The following is an 18,666-nucleotide window of genomic DNA, read 5'->3' as shown; positions in this document are numbered from 1 at the left end:
GAAAATGCAACTATGATTATGCAAATATTTATGCAAAAATATTGGTAGGTATCAGGAATTACTTCAGAAGGAAGTATTTACAGTTGTTATGGTACAGTGCATTAAGGGAAGCAGACTCAAATCTCTTACGTCACTCAATTGAGCCTCAACATGGCTTTCTAAAACTACTGCAATGCTGATACAACTCGACTGCATCAATGGGCACATCGGTAAGGCTGCAAGGAGTTTCCAATATAATAACTTAAGCATGAGTATTTCAAATTGAAAGTTTCAATTTGGTACAGAGTCACAATGAAGAAAAGAAAGGCCTGGTTGTCACAATAATGCAGCAAGGTCGTTAAAGTTGGCAGTATATAGCACAATAAGTTTACAGACTGCATAGCAGTTTTACTTCACATCTAATAGAAGGAAATTTTTACTTTGGACATTTATACTTATTAAAGAGCCTTATATAAAGTCACTGGATGTTGTACTCTCAAAGTGGTCACACTGATTTATGTATGCTCTCAGAGAGACTAAAATAAAAAAAAATTACACATACAGTATGTGAGTGAGTTTGCTGAAACCGCATCATGGCTAACCGTTCCGTTACTATATCAGAATAACTTCAGATGATGACTGCATTACACTACATTTCTCACCTGTATGTGCAAATAAAAAATGATTACAGAGTGTAAATAAATGTAACCTAAATACTGGGGAGAGGGTATTTCCCAAGTAGGTGGTCTATTATAGAATCTTCTTCTTGAGTATAAGCGGTCCCACGTTGTCTCCAGTCAGCTCGTTGTGCTTTAAGTGCGATTTATCACAAACAGGAAACTAAAAAGAGGAAACGTGTAAATGTTATTAGCCAGCTGCTCAACTGTATCCTCCTCCTAGCTGGAGGAGGTTTAAAATCTAGATACATATACTGTAGAGAAAAAACATAATAGCCATCATATTAAATGAATACACACTGCTTATTCCCATCGGGATGGTGGGCAGCTGGAGAACATTTGAGCTTGTCAATTATAGGAGGGGATATCGGGACACACAACCATTCACACCAAGATTTAAATGACCACAGAGTGACAATTAAATTTACTACTCAAGCTCTCAAATCTGGCTTGCTTTTTATATATATATATATATATATATATATATATATATATATAAAATGTGGCCCACTAAAGCAAATATTGTTTGCTTCATACTGCCTCATGTATCTTCCTGAATGGATTTTTTTTTTTTTTTTTAAATTTCGGCAGGAAATTGAACCATTGTTGTATCCCAAAATGTTTGGTTGCCACTTTGTTTTTTCATTTTTCTTCTTTTTAACCCATCTCGCTCAGCTGTGTTGCCTTGCAGAATAGTGCATGTTTTCTTTTTGTGCTGGAACATTTTTTTTCTCCTTATTTTGTAACTATTCTGATGTTTATTGAAATGCTGCCAGACAGAAAAAGATTTTAGGGGACAGACAGAGGGACAGAGTCAACAAGAGGAATCCAGCTGCAAACCAAAACCTAGACGGTCTGGTTATGCAAGCACAAGTTACATTACAATACCAAATCATGTACTTATTTGTGAATGTGGAGGAGAACCCCTTGAGGTGGTGGTATGGAGTCGGTGAGCCAATCACGTGGCCACGCTTTTCTTTGACTTTTGACATAAGTCATCCATCCATTTTCTATACCACTTAATTTTAATTAGGATCGCATGTGTGCTGGACTCTATCCCAGCCAACTTTGGCAAAAACCTAGGTACACCCTGGACTGGTCGCTGTACAGTCACATATTTGAAAAAAATATACAGGTATATAGTTATCAAATGCAGGAACAATAGATCCTTTGCAGGTGACGTCATGAGTCACATGACTCTTGTTTACGACGGCCTTTTCATCATGGTATTTCATTGTGTGGCTTATGGTTGTTAGAACAGACCAAAGGGGGTCTGACACTTCAGGCATTGGTTACCTTTTGCTGGGCAGTCAGCTAATTTACTGCGGTGTCCTCCACACTTGTTACATATCTTTACGGAGGTCATTGGGCAGGCAATATGCTTACCAGCACCCACAGTGAAACTTTGATTTCCAGGTTTGCAGTGGATAATGTGAACCTTATGGCTGTTGCTAGCCATAGCCTTTAGCTGCACTTTTGATAACTCGTGGGAGCGGGCTATGTCGATCGTTTTTTCGAGGGCGAGCTCCGGATCCTGGCTCAGTAACTTTCAATGCACACTCTTGTGTGTTGGTAGTGAAAACTATGCGGTCTTTGACCATCTCATCACTGTTTATGTAGTTAGTCTTTACCCGACAGCTTGAATTCTGTCACAAAGTGCTCAAATGATCACAGTTACCTTGCACTTTCTCGTGAAACTTATACCTAGCAAATACGGGCTTTGCTTTCGGAGTGAGGTAATCACAGAATTTTTCGTAATAAGTTTTTAGAAACTTATCTTCGTCTCCGGTCAGTGTCCATGTATTGCTGACATCCTGTCCTTTATCCCTGATCCACAGCAGGAGGAAACTGCACATTTCAATAAAGAATGGTGGGACAGATGGGTATCTGCCATGAAGAGGGACAACAGGGCACCCACCATGTACTCTCGACTGTGCAGCAAGCATTTCATTTCTTGTAGGTATATGTTCTGTACACATGTATGTTGGTAGCGGTGGTGAGAGGATTGCTTGTATCTTTTCTGTTTGTGATAAATGTCCAACTGTTGTGCAATATCTGATAAAACTGTAGAGTTTAGGTCCGACAATGACGAGTCCGCCATGATACATAGACACAATCTTGCCATGCAAGACGGCGTCGTAAACACAAAACATGTGTTAGGCGTGACGTCACTGCAAAGCATCTATCGTGTACATATAATTACGGGATGGGCAAATGAGATATTCACATTACAGTTATAACAGCCCTCGGAGGGATACCATTTCCAAGATGTGGCTTGTGATGAAAAGGAGTTTTAGATCCCTGTCTAACTACTCAGAGACAACAATGACGATACATTTAATGTCAAATAGGAAAAAAAGGAATGACTTACAGTTTTGGAGCGCCAACAGCGACAGTAGCACACATTTGCACTGTGAAGGTCCTCAATGTCAATCTCATTGACCACTTTAGGATTCTCCTTCTGAATCTTCAGGTTGATTAGACAGTCTCTCTGCTTCTTCTTCTTTGGAAAAAAGGGCCGAATGGTCATGTACCCCAGCAGAGCCAAAATCCCCAGCAGAGGCAGCAACCGCAGCCATTCGGACACTATAGACACAGGGATGGACACAATTATTAAGAAGGTGGACGGCACCCGAGGGGGAACAGTTTTTTTTTTTCTTTCCCAGAATAGTCCCGTCAAACTACATAACCGATTTTAAACTTGTATCTATCATACCAAGGTGGCTATTGCAGACACACACAAACCCTATAAGAGGTCTAAACACTTGCTTCTACTGCTGTTTATCCACTACAAATGACAGCCTGTTACCCTCTGAACTTCATTCCCTGTGTGATGATTGTGTCTCGGTGAACATGGAAATGATGGGAGCTCCCATCATTTCCATGTTCAGTACAAAGTACAATGCAGTAGTTATATGCCAAAGTCCATGTATTCAATACATTTAAGGAAATGTGTGAAAAAACAACCGTAAGTACAATGCACAACGATACCTGAGCCGTTGAACTAATGCAATTTTTGCAATCTTCCAAATCAAACATGTCGTTCCTCATTAAATAATTCGGTTTAAAATTATATTCTACAAAGCCTACTTAAAGTGACATTCCCATTTACAGCAGCCGACTCGTTTAACTTGTTTGTATGCGTGGGTGAAGTGAAGGTTAGGCGCTTGGAGCTAATAAGTGTCACCATTAGTCAAGATCTCAGGATATTCACAAGCTAGTGTATAGCAATTGTTTGTTCACCTGTTAACCTTACAAATCCGCCGATCGTCTCCGGAAGGGGAAGCTTCTTCAGGTATGCTGGGAGCTGAATTTTTATTATCCTTGAGATAGTTTCTAAAACCATCTTGAAATGCTTAGTATAGCAGCTTTAGCGTTTGACTTGAATAGTCCCTGCGCTTCATTTATGCCTGTGCGTTCTTCACGCAGTACAGTTGCTTCGCCGCAACGTAATTCTGGTGCTACAATAGTTGGGAGAAGCTAACAAAGAGCGTATTTCATGTCGTGAATACGCCAAGGTAAGGGCTGTGCAACCAATCTCCAGCCGAGGAGTTGGTGAATTTTGATTGGATATAAGAATGAGGGCGGTTCTACAAGATTGTTTCAAACCATTGGAACTCTGAAGTAAACCGAAACGACAGCGCGCATCCGTCTGCCGCGTGTAGACCCAAGAAAAAAAGAGAAAAAAACCATCACGGGACACCACCAAACCATGTCACGAAAAGTTCAATAACAGGTTAAGAAATAGTGTTCCTTCTGCCATATAGTTTAAGACCATTTTCTTCCTCAGCCCATCATACAGTGCCGACGCAACAGAAAAATCCCGCTCCAGCAAGAAAGAAAATCCGACCAAATTTTGAACACACCGCACTGCTCTGCATTGTAAGATGGGAGAAAATACAAACTTCACACAGAAAGGCCAGAGCCCAGATTTGAACCCACAACCCCTGAACTGTGAAGCCGGTACAAATAGTATGCCGCAGTGGTGCCTCAATAGAGAAATGATTAATGAAAATTGTGAAATAATTAGGCACAGAACTGTACATTCAAAAATCAAAATCTAATGACTTTCAATGAATCCATCCATTTTTAAAAGCGTTTATCGTCCGCTTATTCAGAGTTCTGTTGTTGGCGATCTACTTCGACAAATCGCCCTCCAACTATGAGCATCAACCAATGCGGCCTGTCTAATTCCAAACTGTATTAGCTTGGTGTTTGCGCCTCCCAGCGTTGGATTTTGACATTTGGTCATTGTTACCTGTCACTACAACATCCATAATGCACCAGCCATATAAAGACACCGATGATATGCCTGAAGCTTTATTATTTTGTTGATATGTGATGCAATCTTAATCCAAAACGAGTCTTGGAAAATGAAATATATAGTAAATGGAGGGAAAAAATTATTTGTTCACGTCAATCAAACTGTTGCCATTTTAAACGGGGATAGTTATGGGCAGCTTGCTTCACTGCTTAAGGTCCGGAGCCTCCAGTGTCATTGGTGAATGACCGAATATGTCACATTGCAGGTTATTTTCCAGGCTGCTTTGTAAGTATTCATTAAAATACAGTCATACTACGGTTGCAAAATTTATGCACATTTGTGTATTAGCGGAATTTTTTTTGTGCTGTTGTTTTGCATTAGCGAGCGGTGGCACGTAATATTATCTGACAGTTAGCATGCGAGCATGCAAGTTAGCGTCCTTAGCATTTAGGGTTAGGGTTAGGGTAGTAGAAAGGCACTGTGAGTTAACTATTTCCTTTATGCTAGCGCCCTGCCAGAACTTTACTCTCTTGAGAGCTGCTTCACAGGTCTGGGCAATTGTTTAACCATCAACCAACCTTTCTTCATACTCTTTCAGCTAGTAGTCTGCTTTCACAATTTGAGACGTAACTCGCAACTTTATCTTGGTCATCACCTTTTCGTGTTTGCAACTGAACTTTGCACAGTTGCCTGTGACGAGTTGTGTGATGGACCAAAGTTCAGGCTTCATTCCTATCTTTCTGGTCTCCAGCCATTGGGTTAATCTGAACTAGTTAATCCAAGACTGTCACTTACATGCTAACCGTACCTAACCTAATATAGCTTCTGATTAGAGTGTACTTAGTTTGTCTTGGAAAAAAATGTGAATGTCTTGCAAATTGGAAATGATATTGCATTGAAGGTTTTGCTTTTGTCTCGGATCAGTGCAGCAAAGTGGCGTCAGGCACTGTTATACAGGAACCAGGCAGAACCTCTACATCACCAAGAACACCAAGGTCATCTGTCAGGGTTTTACAGGAAAGCAGGTTTGTTCTGAAACACTTTTGCTATGCTTATCATGTACAAAGGAGACATTTTCCAACCAAGGAGACAGTTGTCCACCCCAAAAAAACCCCAAAACCAAACAAATTTCAAACACAATTTGAAGTTCTAACCACCATCCTGTGTCAATGTCAACAAATCCCATGAGACCTCAGTTTGAGCATCCAAAATGATACATCCTGTTTTGCTTTTTATTTGACTTGTTTTTTTAAATGGCATCACAGAAGGATACCAATGGTTACAAAGGAGGAAAAGTTTAAAGACCAAATGAAGTCAATTTGGTGTTTTATTTCTGAATACAGTGAATGAATTGTACATTTTGAGTATAAAAAAAGTTATAGGAAACAACAAAGCAAATATTTGAACAACAATTATAATTGAAGGTTGTAAGAAGTAAAACTCACCCCGATGTCTAATTCTTCTTTATAATCCTATAGTTGACGATTACATAAATATTCTGAAATTACTATATTGTTCCTTTTCTGTATATAAACCCCCCCCAAAAAAATTGAATATCATGGTAAGGTTTTTCTGTAATTCCATTCAAAAAAGAGACATAATTTTGGGTATTTTTCTTTTTACAAAATTTTGTCTTCCAGTTGATAAAACCCCCAAAATCAATCCATCCATTTTCTGAGCCCCTTATCCTCACAAGGGTTGTGGGAGTGCTGGCGCCTAACCCAGCTGTCATCGGGTAGGTGGCGGGATACGCTCTGAACTGATTGCCAGCCAATCACAGGGCACATGGAGACAGACAACAGTCATGCTCACGATCGCACCTAGGGGCAATTTAGAGTGTCCAATTAATTCATGTTTTTGGGGGATGTTGGAGGAAACCGGAGCACCCAGAGAAAACCCATGTAGACACTGGGAGTACATGCATACTCCACACAGGCGGGGCAGGAATTTGAATTGATTTGTATCAATGGAAAGTCTAGTCTGTGGTTTTCAAATTAGGGGTGTGGGAGGGTTATTGTGCAGGTTTAACATGAACACTTTTAATTATTAGGTTACAACCAGTAGTTGGAGCTAATTTTACTACCGAACAGACAGTCCCACACAATCCAGTAAAATGACTGCAGGAATTCAAGACGTTAAGTTTTAGCAGAAAAAGTTTAGATTTTTATTTTTTGTTTACTGGTTTGATAAACACACCAGTGTAATTTTTCAACTGGAAAAGTGACTCCATGTTTTACTATTGCAAGATAAGCCCATGCACATTTATAGAAAAATTGCGTGTTTGTGTGTCTGTGTGTGCGGGTGTGCGTTTGAGAGAGAGAGAGAAAATAATTTCATCTCCAAAAGGAGGACACAGCAAAAACTTCGTAACCACTGGTCTAGTGCAAGGATCAAACATGTCAGGAGAAACTGCACCAGCAAAAGAGATTACTGTGAGGTTCAATGGATTATCGCAGACAAGAATCTAGCAGAGATCCAGAAAGAGTGTAATGCGAGAGGAGTCATAGCTACAAAAAGCACCATATTCAGATCCATCTGGGAGATGAGCTTCAAATCAGGGCCAAGCCACTTCTGCGCTTGAGCCAATGTAGGAAGCATCTCAACTTGGCCAAGGAGAAGGAGGACTGGATTGTTCACTTGTGGTCAAACCTTGGACCTTGGACATTTCTGATGAAAGTAAAGTGTGCCTTTCATTTTGGATTCAAGGTCCAAAGGTTTGCAGCAAGACTGGTGAAGAACAGAACCCAAGTTGCTTCAGCTCCAGTGTCAGATATCCATAGTCGGTCATCATTTGGGTTGCAATGTCCAGTGCAAGTGTTGGTAAACTGCTTTCTTAAATCCAAGGTCACCAGAAAAGTCAACCAGTGGTTTGGAGGACTCCATGATTCCTTCTGCTGAAGATCTGTATGAAGATACAAATTTAATCTTCCAGCACCAAAACTTGGTTTGATGCCCATGCCATCACAGTGCTTGACTGTCTAGCCAACTCACCATATCTAAACCCCATTTAAAGGTCAAGTGTCATCCATATTAACATTGTAAAATAGATATTGTAATGAAAAATAGATATAACATTATTCACTTCAATGTCTATACGAAAAAATAAATATGAGCGGAGAGCGCGTCATCCATGCGCAAAGTTGCAGAAGTGTCATTCTACGACATCCGAGTGATTCCCATATTGGCTGCATCCCGTCCGTGACGTCACCCGGACATTCGCCGATGAAAACACGCGGTGAACCCTGCTATGGGAGACGAACACGCCCCTTCTGACACGGAAGCTCTTTTTGAAGAAAACATCACACAACCTAGGGAAATTACCGGGAAAATATTACCCTACTGTTTCGAGCCATATTCAGATGATAATGCGATCACGGCCAAACCGCCTCCCCGTCTTCCACGGCGGGGATGAGCCATCGTGACTCATTTTCGGCGCCGAGGTGGCTTATCGTGGAGCCGAGCCGGGCTGCTTTAGGGCGTTGTTCATCGCGGACGGCGGCGGTTATGAACAACACCGTCGAGCTTTACGGGGTTGTTGTTGCACGCAGCTGAGTGCTGCATTGTCAGATGAGTTGTTCAGAGCCGCCGCCGTCCACGAGCCCGACGCCCAGCCTTCGCTGTCTGACGCGCACATCAACACATTTTAGCACCCCTGTCATATGTACGCGGATCTTTTGTTAGAGTTATAGGAGACCGATTATGTGGTCCGCCCCAAACTATTATTATTATTTTTTTTTTTTAGTAGCTGTTTACACACCTACTTGTCATTTGGAACCCTCGAAGCTCTCGTCCTCTGCACCTGTGCAATCCATTTTTCACGACGACCCGGGTCTCTTGCAAAGTTATGAAGGGTAAATCTATCCTCCCGAGTGTTCAAGCAATGCAATGAGCCAGCATTTTGGCTAACACGAAGGAACAACGAGCTACCTTCCCAGATGTAAAACTAATAGAAACAAACAAGTCCACTTGAGGGCGGTCCCCCCCTGTACGTCACTTCCTGCTTTTTCTTGAAAATAAATCCCTCGAGAGGATTTTCATGGCGGGAGTTACAAAAAGTTGTGTACACCAAAATCATGTTTGGTCGTGGAAAAAACGCATGGGTCCATGTCGGCTGCTTTTTTTTTTATTATTAATAACATACTAAAAATCATGCATTTCATGACAGTGGCCCTTTAAGAATGTATGGGATATTATCAAGAGGAAAATTAGGGGTTCCAGACCCCAAAACAAAGAACTGACAGCAACCATCAAGGAAATGTGGGCTTCCATAACTACCAGGCAAACCCACAAGCTAATGGCCTCAATGCCACAGCGCATCAAGGCAGTGATTCTAACAAAGGCATTTCTAACCAAGTATTGAAGATTAACATAGTTTTGAAAGTACCACAATTTGATTGACTTAACAACCCCTAATTTCTTTTTTTTTTCCCCCCTCTCCAACTGCGATTTCTTAACAGTATTCAATTTTTTTCAATTCCTGGTTTTGTGAAATGGAAGCCCAAAATATGTAAATATAAACCAATAAAACTTGAAATGGTATTAATTGAGGGCCCAGAATCTATAAACTATGAAATTTAAACTTAAATGTAATAATGGAAATAAACTTTTCCATGCTAAATGTGTTGTCATTTTTTGGAAAAGGTCTGTATAGGCTACTTTATTATCGGCGAAATATACAAGCAGAGGAGAAGTTTGGTCATAATGCGTTTTTGATTTTTTTTCCTCCACACAAAACGTCCACTCAATCTCTGCTTAGCATTGTCAAAAGTGTCACCGTCAATGTCACGCCAATAAACGAAACGTAAATACAGTACAAGACATTAATTACTGATGGTAATGTTACTAAGGTATAACTAGTGTGTGTAGGGTAAATGATCTTGGTTAATAAGTTAAAAGAACGAAAAAAACACCTTAGAATGCACCAAAGCTCGTCCAGGCCTTGTGTGAATGTTTTGTCCATCCTAAGGTGTAGTGTTAGGTCACCTCTGTGTTTACAGTCAACACAACTCCTTTTTTTTTTTTTTTTTTTTTTTTTTTTTTTTTTTGAGTGGGGTGGGGGGAATCAAGTTTATTGCAGCAGAAACCACAGGCTCATAAACATTGTTCCAAGAGAATTTTTCTTCATTGTATATCTCCCATTAATTAAAAAAAAAAAAAAAATGCCCACACGTTCTCAATTGACCCCTCCGTGGATATTGTGCAATCCGCGTCACTGACCAATCAGAGGCCAGAGATCAGCATAAACCACGCCCCTTTTTGCTCCCGCCATTTTCTCAGACAACACTGCATGGTCCAGTATAGGTTTTGTTAGCGTTTTATCGCGTATTTGGGTTATTTAACAAAAAATATGGTTAAGAGGTGTAGTCACGGACTTTGTAATAGTGACGACAGGTATCCTGAAAGGCTAGTTGGTGGAGTTCGATTCGTACCCTTTCCAAAACCGAAGACCCAGTACGAAAAATGCCTTCGATGGATCAAACTTTGTGGAAGACCGCATCATCAACTAAATCCATCTAATATCAACCGGAACAGATATGTTTGCACGAAGGTATGCCTTATATTTGATTTTCAATACATGTCTCGTATAAATGAATTCGAAGTTCTTCGCTAGCATAACATTGCTACGTGTGAACGATTGACACACTTATTCTTTGTTGAGCGATATTTAGCGATGCTCGGACTGCACAAACGTGTCGCTTTCTTGCCGGCTCGCGGCCGAAGCTTAACCAGACTGTTTGCACGAAGATATGCCCTACATTTGATTTTCAATACACGTCTCGTATCAATGAATGAGAAGTTCTTCACTAGCATAACATTGCTACGTGTGAATGATTGAATGTATTCAGAAGCATGACGTCTGTCTCATTTAAGAATGTATTGTATTGTATTTGCCATTTTTACTAATTGTCTTACGCCAGCGCACGTGGCGTGACGTCACTTCAGGAGGTGTGGTTAAGTGCCCTGTACGGAGGGTTCAATTGGGTTCTGGTTAGGTGAGGAAGGGGGTCATTGTATCAGATTTTAGTCTTTTAATGCTTTAGTGGGCACCCACGCAGAGAAAGATGAAGATGCATGTGATGGAGCGTTGTCCTGCATAGAAAGTCGTTTCAAAAGATGCAGATTTCTTCCTGTACCACTACCTGTAGAATGCCCAGGTTTATCCAGCTGCAAGATAGGAAATTTCCATAAACGTTATGTGGTCAAAATACTAACATGTTACACTTTAAAGGAGTCACCCAGTTCTTTGTCCAGCATATTAAAGTTGTTTATTTTATTTCTGTAAATGGCACAGAATACAGATTTAGCTCACAGCACATAAATGGCTCCCGCTAACAGTTCTCACACGCGATAAGTTTCACTGTACTGGAGCTTCTTCTACGAATCTGAATCACACAGCATGTAAGATAAATGTATTGGACGAATCTCTTTGAAACAATATTTTAAATAAGTGAGTTCCATCCTAATTCCGGTGTTAAAGAATATACAGAATTCAAATATGACAAGTTAAACATAAAAAATAATACAGCCGGACTAGACTTAGACTGATTAAAAATCACTCAAACACTCCTGTCGATCTTCTTGTGAAGCAACAGGAAGTTGCATACTCTCTTCCTGTTCCATAGTTCTTTTCAACACGGGCTTTGTCATGTTCAATTAAAGTGTCAAAACTTAGAAATGCTATACAAGATCAACAGCAATGCATCTCAAATTAAGCAACGACCCCCCCGCCCCCCACTCCCGTGTATCTTACCTGTCAACAGCACAGATAAATAGCATCCACTATCAGTACTCACACGTGATACGTTTCACTGTACTGCAGCTTCTTCTGTGAAGGAGCTGGGCAGTGTCGGCCAGCGGCTGCAACACTGCACCCTCCGCCGGCTAATTGCTGTTACTATAAGAATGAACACACTTAAACGAAGCAAATGTTATACATGTACAGTCAGACAAGAGTTGAATTTGAGGGGTATTTTAAAAAATGTGGTGTCTATATATTGGGTGGGCCAAAAATAATAATGTTTAGAACTTTACATGTTATTCATGTTTTAACCATTCCACTCCAAACGCCACATACACAGTAATACGATATGTCTTTTCTAATTATTTTGTAGATAGTGTAAATTATGCAACAGATGACTATAGATGTTAATGGTAGCAATTCAGGAACAGAATTTAACACTGCATTTTGATTGTGACAGATTTGCTGGATTCGTTGCTGACCTTTGAGGGTACAGTGAAGAAAATGAATATTTGAACACCCTACAAAATTGCAAGTTCTCCCACTTAGAAGTCATGGAGGGGTCTGAAATTTTCATCATAGGTGCATGTCCACTGTGAGAGAAATAATCTAAAAGGAAAAATGCAGAAATCACTATGTATTATATTATTTTTTTTTAACGATTTGTGTGATCCAGCTGCAAATAAGTATTTGAACACCTGTCTATCAGCTAGAATTCTGACTCTCAAAGACCTGTTAGTCCACCTTTATAAAGTTCACCTCCACTCCATGTATTATCCTGAATCAGATGCACCTGGACGAGGCTGTTAACTGCATAAACACACCTGTCCATCCCATGTCATAAGTAGGACTCACACTTGTAACATGACCAAAGAGCTGTCCAAAATTGTACAACTCCACACGGCTGGAAAGGGATAGGAGAAATTGCTAAGCAGCTTGGTGAAAAAAGGTCCACTGTTGGAGCAATCATTAGAAAATGGAAGAAGCTCAATCGGAGTGGAGCCCCATGCAAGATAGCACCTCGTGGGGTCTCAGAGATCCGAGGACTACACAACAGGATTTGGTCAATGACCTGAAAAGAGTTGGGACCACCGTTTCCAACGTGACTGTTTGTAATGCACTTAAGACGTCATGGTTTGAAATCATGCATGGCATGGAAGGTTCCTAGGCTTAAACCAGCACATGTCAAGGCCTGTCTTAAGTTTGCCAATGGCCATTTGGGTGATACAAAGGAGTCATGGGAGAAAGTTTTGTTTTCAGATGAGACCAAAATGGAACTTTTTCGTCAGAATTCCACTAACCATGTTTGGAGGAAGACTAATGATGTTCCGTCCCAAGAACACCATTCCTACTGTGAAGTATGGGGGTGCTTTCGGAGTGTTTTTCTGCACGTGACAGGATGACTGCACTGTATTAAGGAGACGATGACCGCGACCATGCATTGTGAGATTTTGGGAACAACCTTTTTCCCTCAGTCAGAACATTTGAAGGTGGGTTATGGCTGGGTTTTTCAACATGACAATGACCCGAAGCACATAGCCAGGAAAACCAAGGAGTGGCTTCGTAAGAGGAATATCAAGGTTCTGGTGTGGTCCAGAGCTAAACCCAATACAAAATTTTTGGCAGGAGATGAAACGCCGTGTTTCTCAGTGACAGCCCAGATACCTGTCTAATCTAGAGAAGAGCTGTGTGGAGGATTGGGCCGAAATCCCTCCTGCAGTGTGTGCAAATCTGGTGAACATCTACAGGAAACATTTGAGGTCTGTAATTGCAGTCAAAGGTTACTGTACCAAATAATACAGGTTTTCTCAGGTGTTCAAATACTTATTTGCAGCTGTATCACACAAATAAATCCTTAAAAAAACATACATTGTGATTTCTGGATTTTTCTTTTTGGATTATCTCTCTCACAGTGGACAACCACCTACGATGAAAATTTCAGACCTCTCCATGATTTCTAAATTGGAGATCTTAGAATTCAGAAAGGTGTTCAAATACTTATTTTCTTCACTGTATATAAAAGGGGAAGATAAGGGAAAAACTACCCATCATGTTACCCAGTCCTTCATTTACACTGCAAGGTTTTTTTTGTGAATTTTTTTTATGAATTTGACGGAGGATCACCTGCGACTTACGTCTCTCTCTTTATTTGACAGTAATCGTGCAAAACAGACTTTGGGGAAAAATATTAAAAAAAAAACAAGAACTTAAATAAACAGATCTCATGTTGTTAATTTATATCTAAAAAACTACAAATGTTCTTATAAACAAAAATCAATTTCATCACTAACCGGGACAGTTTATTATGTTGATAACCTAGAACCAATGATGGAAGTCCTCCGGATTTTCATGAAAATTGCTCTGGAAAATTGAGGAAAAATTGCCTAAAATTAATCCAGATATTAGTTGACAACATTGAAAGAACATGCGTTTGAGTTCGTTGTTTTATTTTCACGAGCGTAGGCACTAACACTAGTAACAGTAACGCCCCTCCCCTTGCATTCTCTCAAGACGTCGCTTATTTTGTGTAATCTTGTCATTAATTTATGTTTATTTCCTAAACGTTAACTAAAGCCTGCTCCAAAACAACCAGTATTCACCCGTAATCAGGAAATGCAAGTTAACCGTACTGAGCATGTACGAAAGTTAGGCCGAAAGCCCATGTTCAGAGGTGCTTCACCTACTGCCAGCGCATTTATTTCGAAAGTCATCAACATCATGAGCCATGTCAAAGGAAGTTCAGTTATACCAGGGGTGCTCATTGCGTCGATTGCGAGGCAGTGTGACAGTGTGCCCCCCACCCAAAAAAAAAAAAAAAAAAAGACGTGCGACTATATCCACTTCGTCGCTTGATTCAGGTGTGGCCAATACGTCGAGCGCATCCACAAAAAGGCGCGCTCTAGCAAGCCGGCCTCCTATTTCCGACAATCGCGGCAATGCGTGCTACCCCCAACCCCTCCCTCCCACAACAACACATCACGATTGGCGCTAGCTTGTTGCCATGTACACCGATTATGTTGAAGTAACCTTTCAGCATTTTCAAAACATTGCGGGTATTGACCGTTCATGTTTATTCCTTGACAGGCCAGTTCATTTAACTTTTCTTCAGATAAAGTTCGTCAGATCAAGCTATTTTATTGATGAAAAATTTTAAATACCGTTTTATATCATCTTCTACTAATAGTTGAAATTGGAAACTATCATTTCAGAGTTTGAAATGTTAGTTTTCTCTTTTATTTATGTATTTGTTTATTTTGTTTTAAATTTACAGTTAAGTTATATTAATCACGTAAGTTATTTTAAGGCCATCCCTAATCACACCCATAACGTTATCTGTGAGCATGACTGACCACACCCATACATTTTTCAAATGTGAGTGACTATATATGTGTATATACATCTCAAAATATTAAAGGCAACTCATTATACTATTAGTATTACTATATTATCTATATCTAAGATAGTGAGCAATGTGGTGGAGTGTGTCAGTACAACGCGACGTAACAAGTTTGAGACTTAAACGTTAATAATAATTACTACAGATCAACTTTTTTTAACATGTTTTGCTGTATGGTGCAGAAATTCTAGGATATATTTTTGTGTATATTCTATATCTATACTATATGTATATTGTGGTGAAAAGGACAATTTTAGATGTCATTTTACTGAATAGTTCACTTCATTCATTTGTCTTGAGATAAAATGGCATATTTTAATGATAAATGTGATTTTGTGCTATCCAGTGATAGGGGATTGGGGGGCAAAAAAATCTGGGCTTGGCCCTTGGGGAACTTCTGCCCAATTTCTTTTTTTGGTCAGGATTTAGAAATTTTACTTTCAATTTTTGTCTGAATTTTGTTCACAGATATCGCCAGAATGCACCACAGCCATACATTTTTTTTTTCTTCAAACATTTCATGGGGGGCATGCCCCCGGACCTCCCCAGCAGGACTTCACACCTTCAGTGCTCGCATTTTTGTATTTTCAGGAATTTTCACAAAAGTCCATTTCATCTCTATGTAATGTAATCCCAAAATTATGATGAATAGTGACTGTTAGAAGAGAGAGACAATACTTATCTGTAATTTACTTATGGCGCTATGGTGGAGAATTTAAGCAGATGAACTACATCTGTGGTATGTCGATATATCCATTGATTTTCTTTGCCGCTTATCCTCACGAGGGTCGCGGGGAGTGCTTGAGCCTATCCCAGCTGTCAACGGGCGGGGGGGTGGTTACGCCCTGAACTATCTTGCTAGCCAATCACAGGGCACATCGAGATAAACAGCTGCACTCACGAAGACACAATTTAGTGTCCAATTAATGTGGCATGTTTTTGGGATGTGGGAGGAAACCAGAGTGTCCAGAGAAAACCCATACAGGCACAGGGAGAACATGCAAACTCCACACAGGCGGGGCCGGTATTGAACCCAGGTCCTCAGAACTGTGAGGCCAACGCTTTACCAGCTGATTCACAGTGCTGTCCCTGTGGTATGTCGGATTATGCAATTTTTTTTTTTTTTTTCCAAAATTGGAACACACATACTGTAGCAATGCAGGATACACTATATTGCATGTAAAGAGCCTACCTTTTTTTACTCCTTGTTACCAGCTCATAGACGAGGCCCCGTAGCTCAGTGGTTGGAGCACTGGTTTGGTAAACCAGGGGTTGTGGGTTCGTATCCCACTGGGGCCTCCACTCCCTGAGAAGGGTTGCGTCAGGAAGGGCATCCGGCGTAAAAATTGTGCCAAACATATATGTGCGTTCATCTGAGATGACACGCTGTGGCGACCCCGAAAGGGACAAGCTGAAAGAAGCTTTTACCAGCTCATAGACACCCACTTATTCCAGCAATACCTATAAAATTACATTTTTCAGTCCCCTTTCCTTTACTTGTCAGTATAATTTCCTGTAAGTTATTTTTGGAACAACTTCATAGTTAACCAGTGTTTGATCATTTTGGATTTTGCCAGTTTGATTGGAATTGAGCTTTATGGTCATGGACTTGAGTTTCTCTTCTTGCATCAGTAAACAATACATCTTGGACAAAACCGATACTCTTAACGTGTGCTGAAGGAGAGTAACAAAACTTGACAAGTTTATATCTTTCTTTGTGCTTAGCCACATGCCATTTTTCATCCACCATTTTGCCCTCAGCATAATAAAATTGTTCCAGTGAACACTTTAGGTAATTAGAAAAGAATGAGAAATGAAGCCAGGAATATTGAGAACACATTGGAGTTCTACCTTGATAAGCAAGTCATCCTTCAAATTAATTTACCCGTTGATGATGATGATAATGGGGGGTGAGGGTGGGCAGCAATGTTAGCACAGAGAGATGTTTATTACATTTCAATGGAACTACTGATTCATAGCTTTCAATTCTTCTAAAATAGTTGTAATCCAAACTAAAAAAATCATTACTTTATCCTCTTTTTGACGTATGACCCTTTTCCAGTGTCTCAGCATCTTTAGAGATAATTAACAAAACATGGCATGGGATTTCAATTTCGTCTGCTTTGATACACCAATTTGCATGCATGCAGTACCTCCTGTTTTTCATAAACACAGTAGGGTTTGTACCTGTTACACAGATGACCTAAAACAGACATACTAGACTAATTCAGGACTCTGAATGTGTGTACCCTACATCACTAGTTTGAGATTCAAGAAAGTTTGGGGACCGCTTGCAAGCCACAGTTTGAGGACATACTTGAGGACTCGTTTATTATTTTGATCATTTATGTCACAACATCCATTTTTTTCAAGTTTTTTTATGGCTTTCATAGTTCAAACTCTCCACTTACATACACTGCATTCACTAACATGGCTGCAAATGGAGCATTTAGGGCACTAAATTAGCTGATGTGTGTACAGGAGCAAGAAAGGGATTGGGATGTGATGAATCTACAATGACCTAGACGGTGCAATACCATAAAAGTATAAAGTAATCCACAATTTCACCCCCCTCACCTTCCTGCTGCACACGCCTGCACATTCGCGTCTCACTCACACGTCGACGTGCGCACACGCACTCACACTAAGCTTGTTGTCACAATACTCGTAACAACGTAATAAAATCAAGCAAAGTGTGCACATCAAATACCGTAATAACCACAACCAAAGTGCACTCTCATCTACCGTAATGAATTCAAGCAAAGCGTGTGCGTACACATTTAAAAACAAACCGAAAAAAAAAAAAAAAATTCAATGTTTCGTGCCTTCATGAGAGCTGCATGAAAGGAGGCAAAGAGCCGGATGTGGACCGAGAGCTGCATGTTGTGGCCACCCCTGCTATAAATGAATGAATTTATTGTAGCCCTGGTAAAAGATGAACATTGATACTGACATTCTTTATCTGTTTGGGAATGATTTCTATGGATTGAACACTGCAGCAGTGATGAGTTATCCTCATATCGCATTAATTCACACATTGACGTTTCTTTCAATATAGGGGACATTTCACAGTCAGCAGTCTCTTGACTATGGATCACAATTAGTGGGAGGTGTGTCCCCTGGTAAAGGTGGCAAGACTCATCTTAACCTGCCTGTCTTCAACTCGGTTAAAGAGGTCAGTGTGAAAATTTTCAGCAGAGATTTAAACGTTTATGTAGTTAAATTTTTAAAATGCACAATGTTTTCGGAGTCATTTTTCAGAGTAGACACTAAATGGCACTGTTTAATAATTTCACAGTTGTTGTTTTTAATCCAGCAATGCCTGTATTCCTTATACCAGGCCAAGGAAGGCACAGGAGCTGATGCCACTGTGATATATGTGCCCCCTCCATTCGCTGCAGCAGCCATCATTGAGGCTATCGATGCTGAGATTCCACTGGTGGTGTGCATAACTGAGGGTATCCCCCAGCAAGACATGGTGAAAGTGAAGCATAGACTTCTCCGCCAGAACACCACTCGTCTCATTGGCCCCAACTGCCCAGGAGTCATTAATGTAAACACATGAACACATTTGCTTTTTTGTTGTTCCTATTCAAAAGGCTGAACACAG

General features: G+C 40.3%; 2 protein-coding genes across 2 annotated transcripts in view; one reads left to right on the top strand and one right to left on the bottom strand.

The window, feature by feature from the left end:
• Positions 1 to 11: 11 nt before the first annotated feature.
• Positions 12 to 4,185, bottom strand: cisd2 (CDGSH iron sulfur domain 2). Its single transcript, XM_061829917.1, has 3 exons — positions 3,900 to 4,185; positions 3,028 to 3,242; positions 12 to 819 (listed from the first exon to the last, which is right to left on the bottom strand). The coding sequence occupies exons 1-3, from the start codon at positions 4,000 to 4,002 to the stop codon at positions 730 to 732; spliced, it is 408 nt and encodes a 135-aa protein (XP_061685901.1). The 5' UTR covers positions 4,003 to 4,185; the 3' UTR covers positions 12 to 729.
• Positions 4,186 to 4,994: 809 nt separating this feature from the next.
• The window catches only part of suclg1 (succinate-CoA ligase GDP/ADP-forming subunit alph), a 34,893-nt gene continuing 21,221 nt past the window's right edge, over positions 4,995 to 18,666 (top strand). Inside the window, exons 1-4 of the mRNA XM_061830775.1 lie at positions 4,995 to 5,205; positions 5,845 to 5,945; positions 18,115 to 18,231; positions 18,397 to 18,609. Of these exons, the coding sequence (XP_061686759.1) occupies positions 5,172 to 5,205; positions 5,845 to 5,945; positions 18,115 to 18,231; positions 18,397 to 18,609 (465 nt within the window). The 5' untranslated portion in view covers positions 4,995 to 5,171. The remainder of the gene's footprint in view (positions 5,206 to 5,844; positions 5,946 to 18,114; positions 18,232 to 18,396; positions 18,610 to 18,666) is intronic.

This window comes from Syngnathoides biaculeatus, chromosome 9, assembly GCF_019802595.1.
Source record: "Syngnathoides biaculeatus isolate LvHL_M chromosome 9, ASM1980259v1, whole genome shotgun sequence".
Lineage (NCBI taxonomy): Eukaryota > Metazoa > Chordata > Actinopteri > Syngnathiformes > Syngnathidae > Syngnathoides > Syngnathoides biaculeatus.
This window is presented reverse-complemented; position numbering and strand designations above follow the sequence as displayed.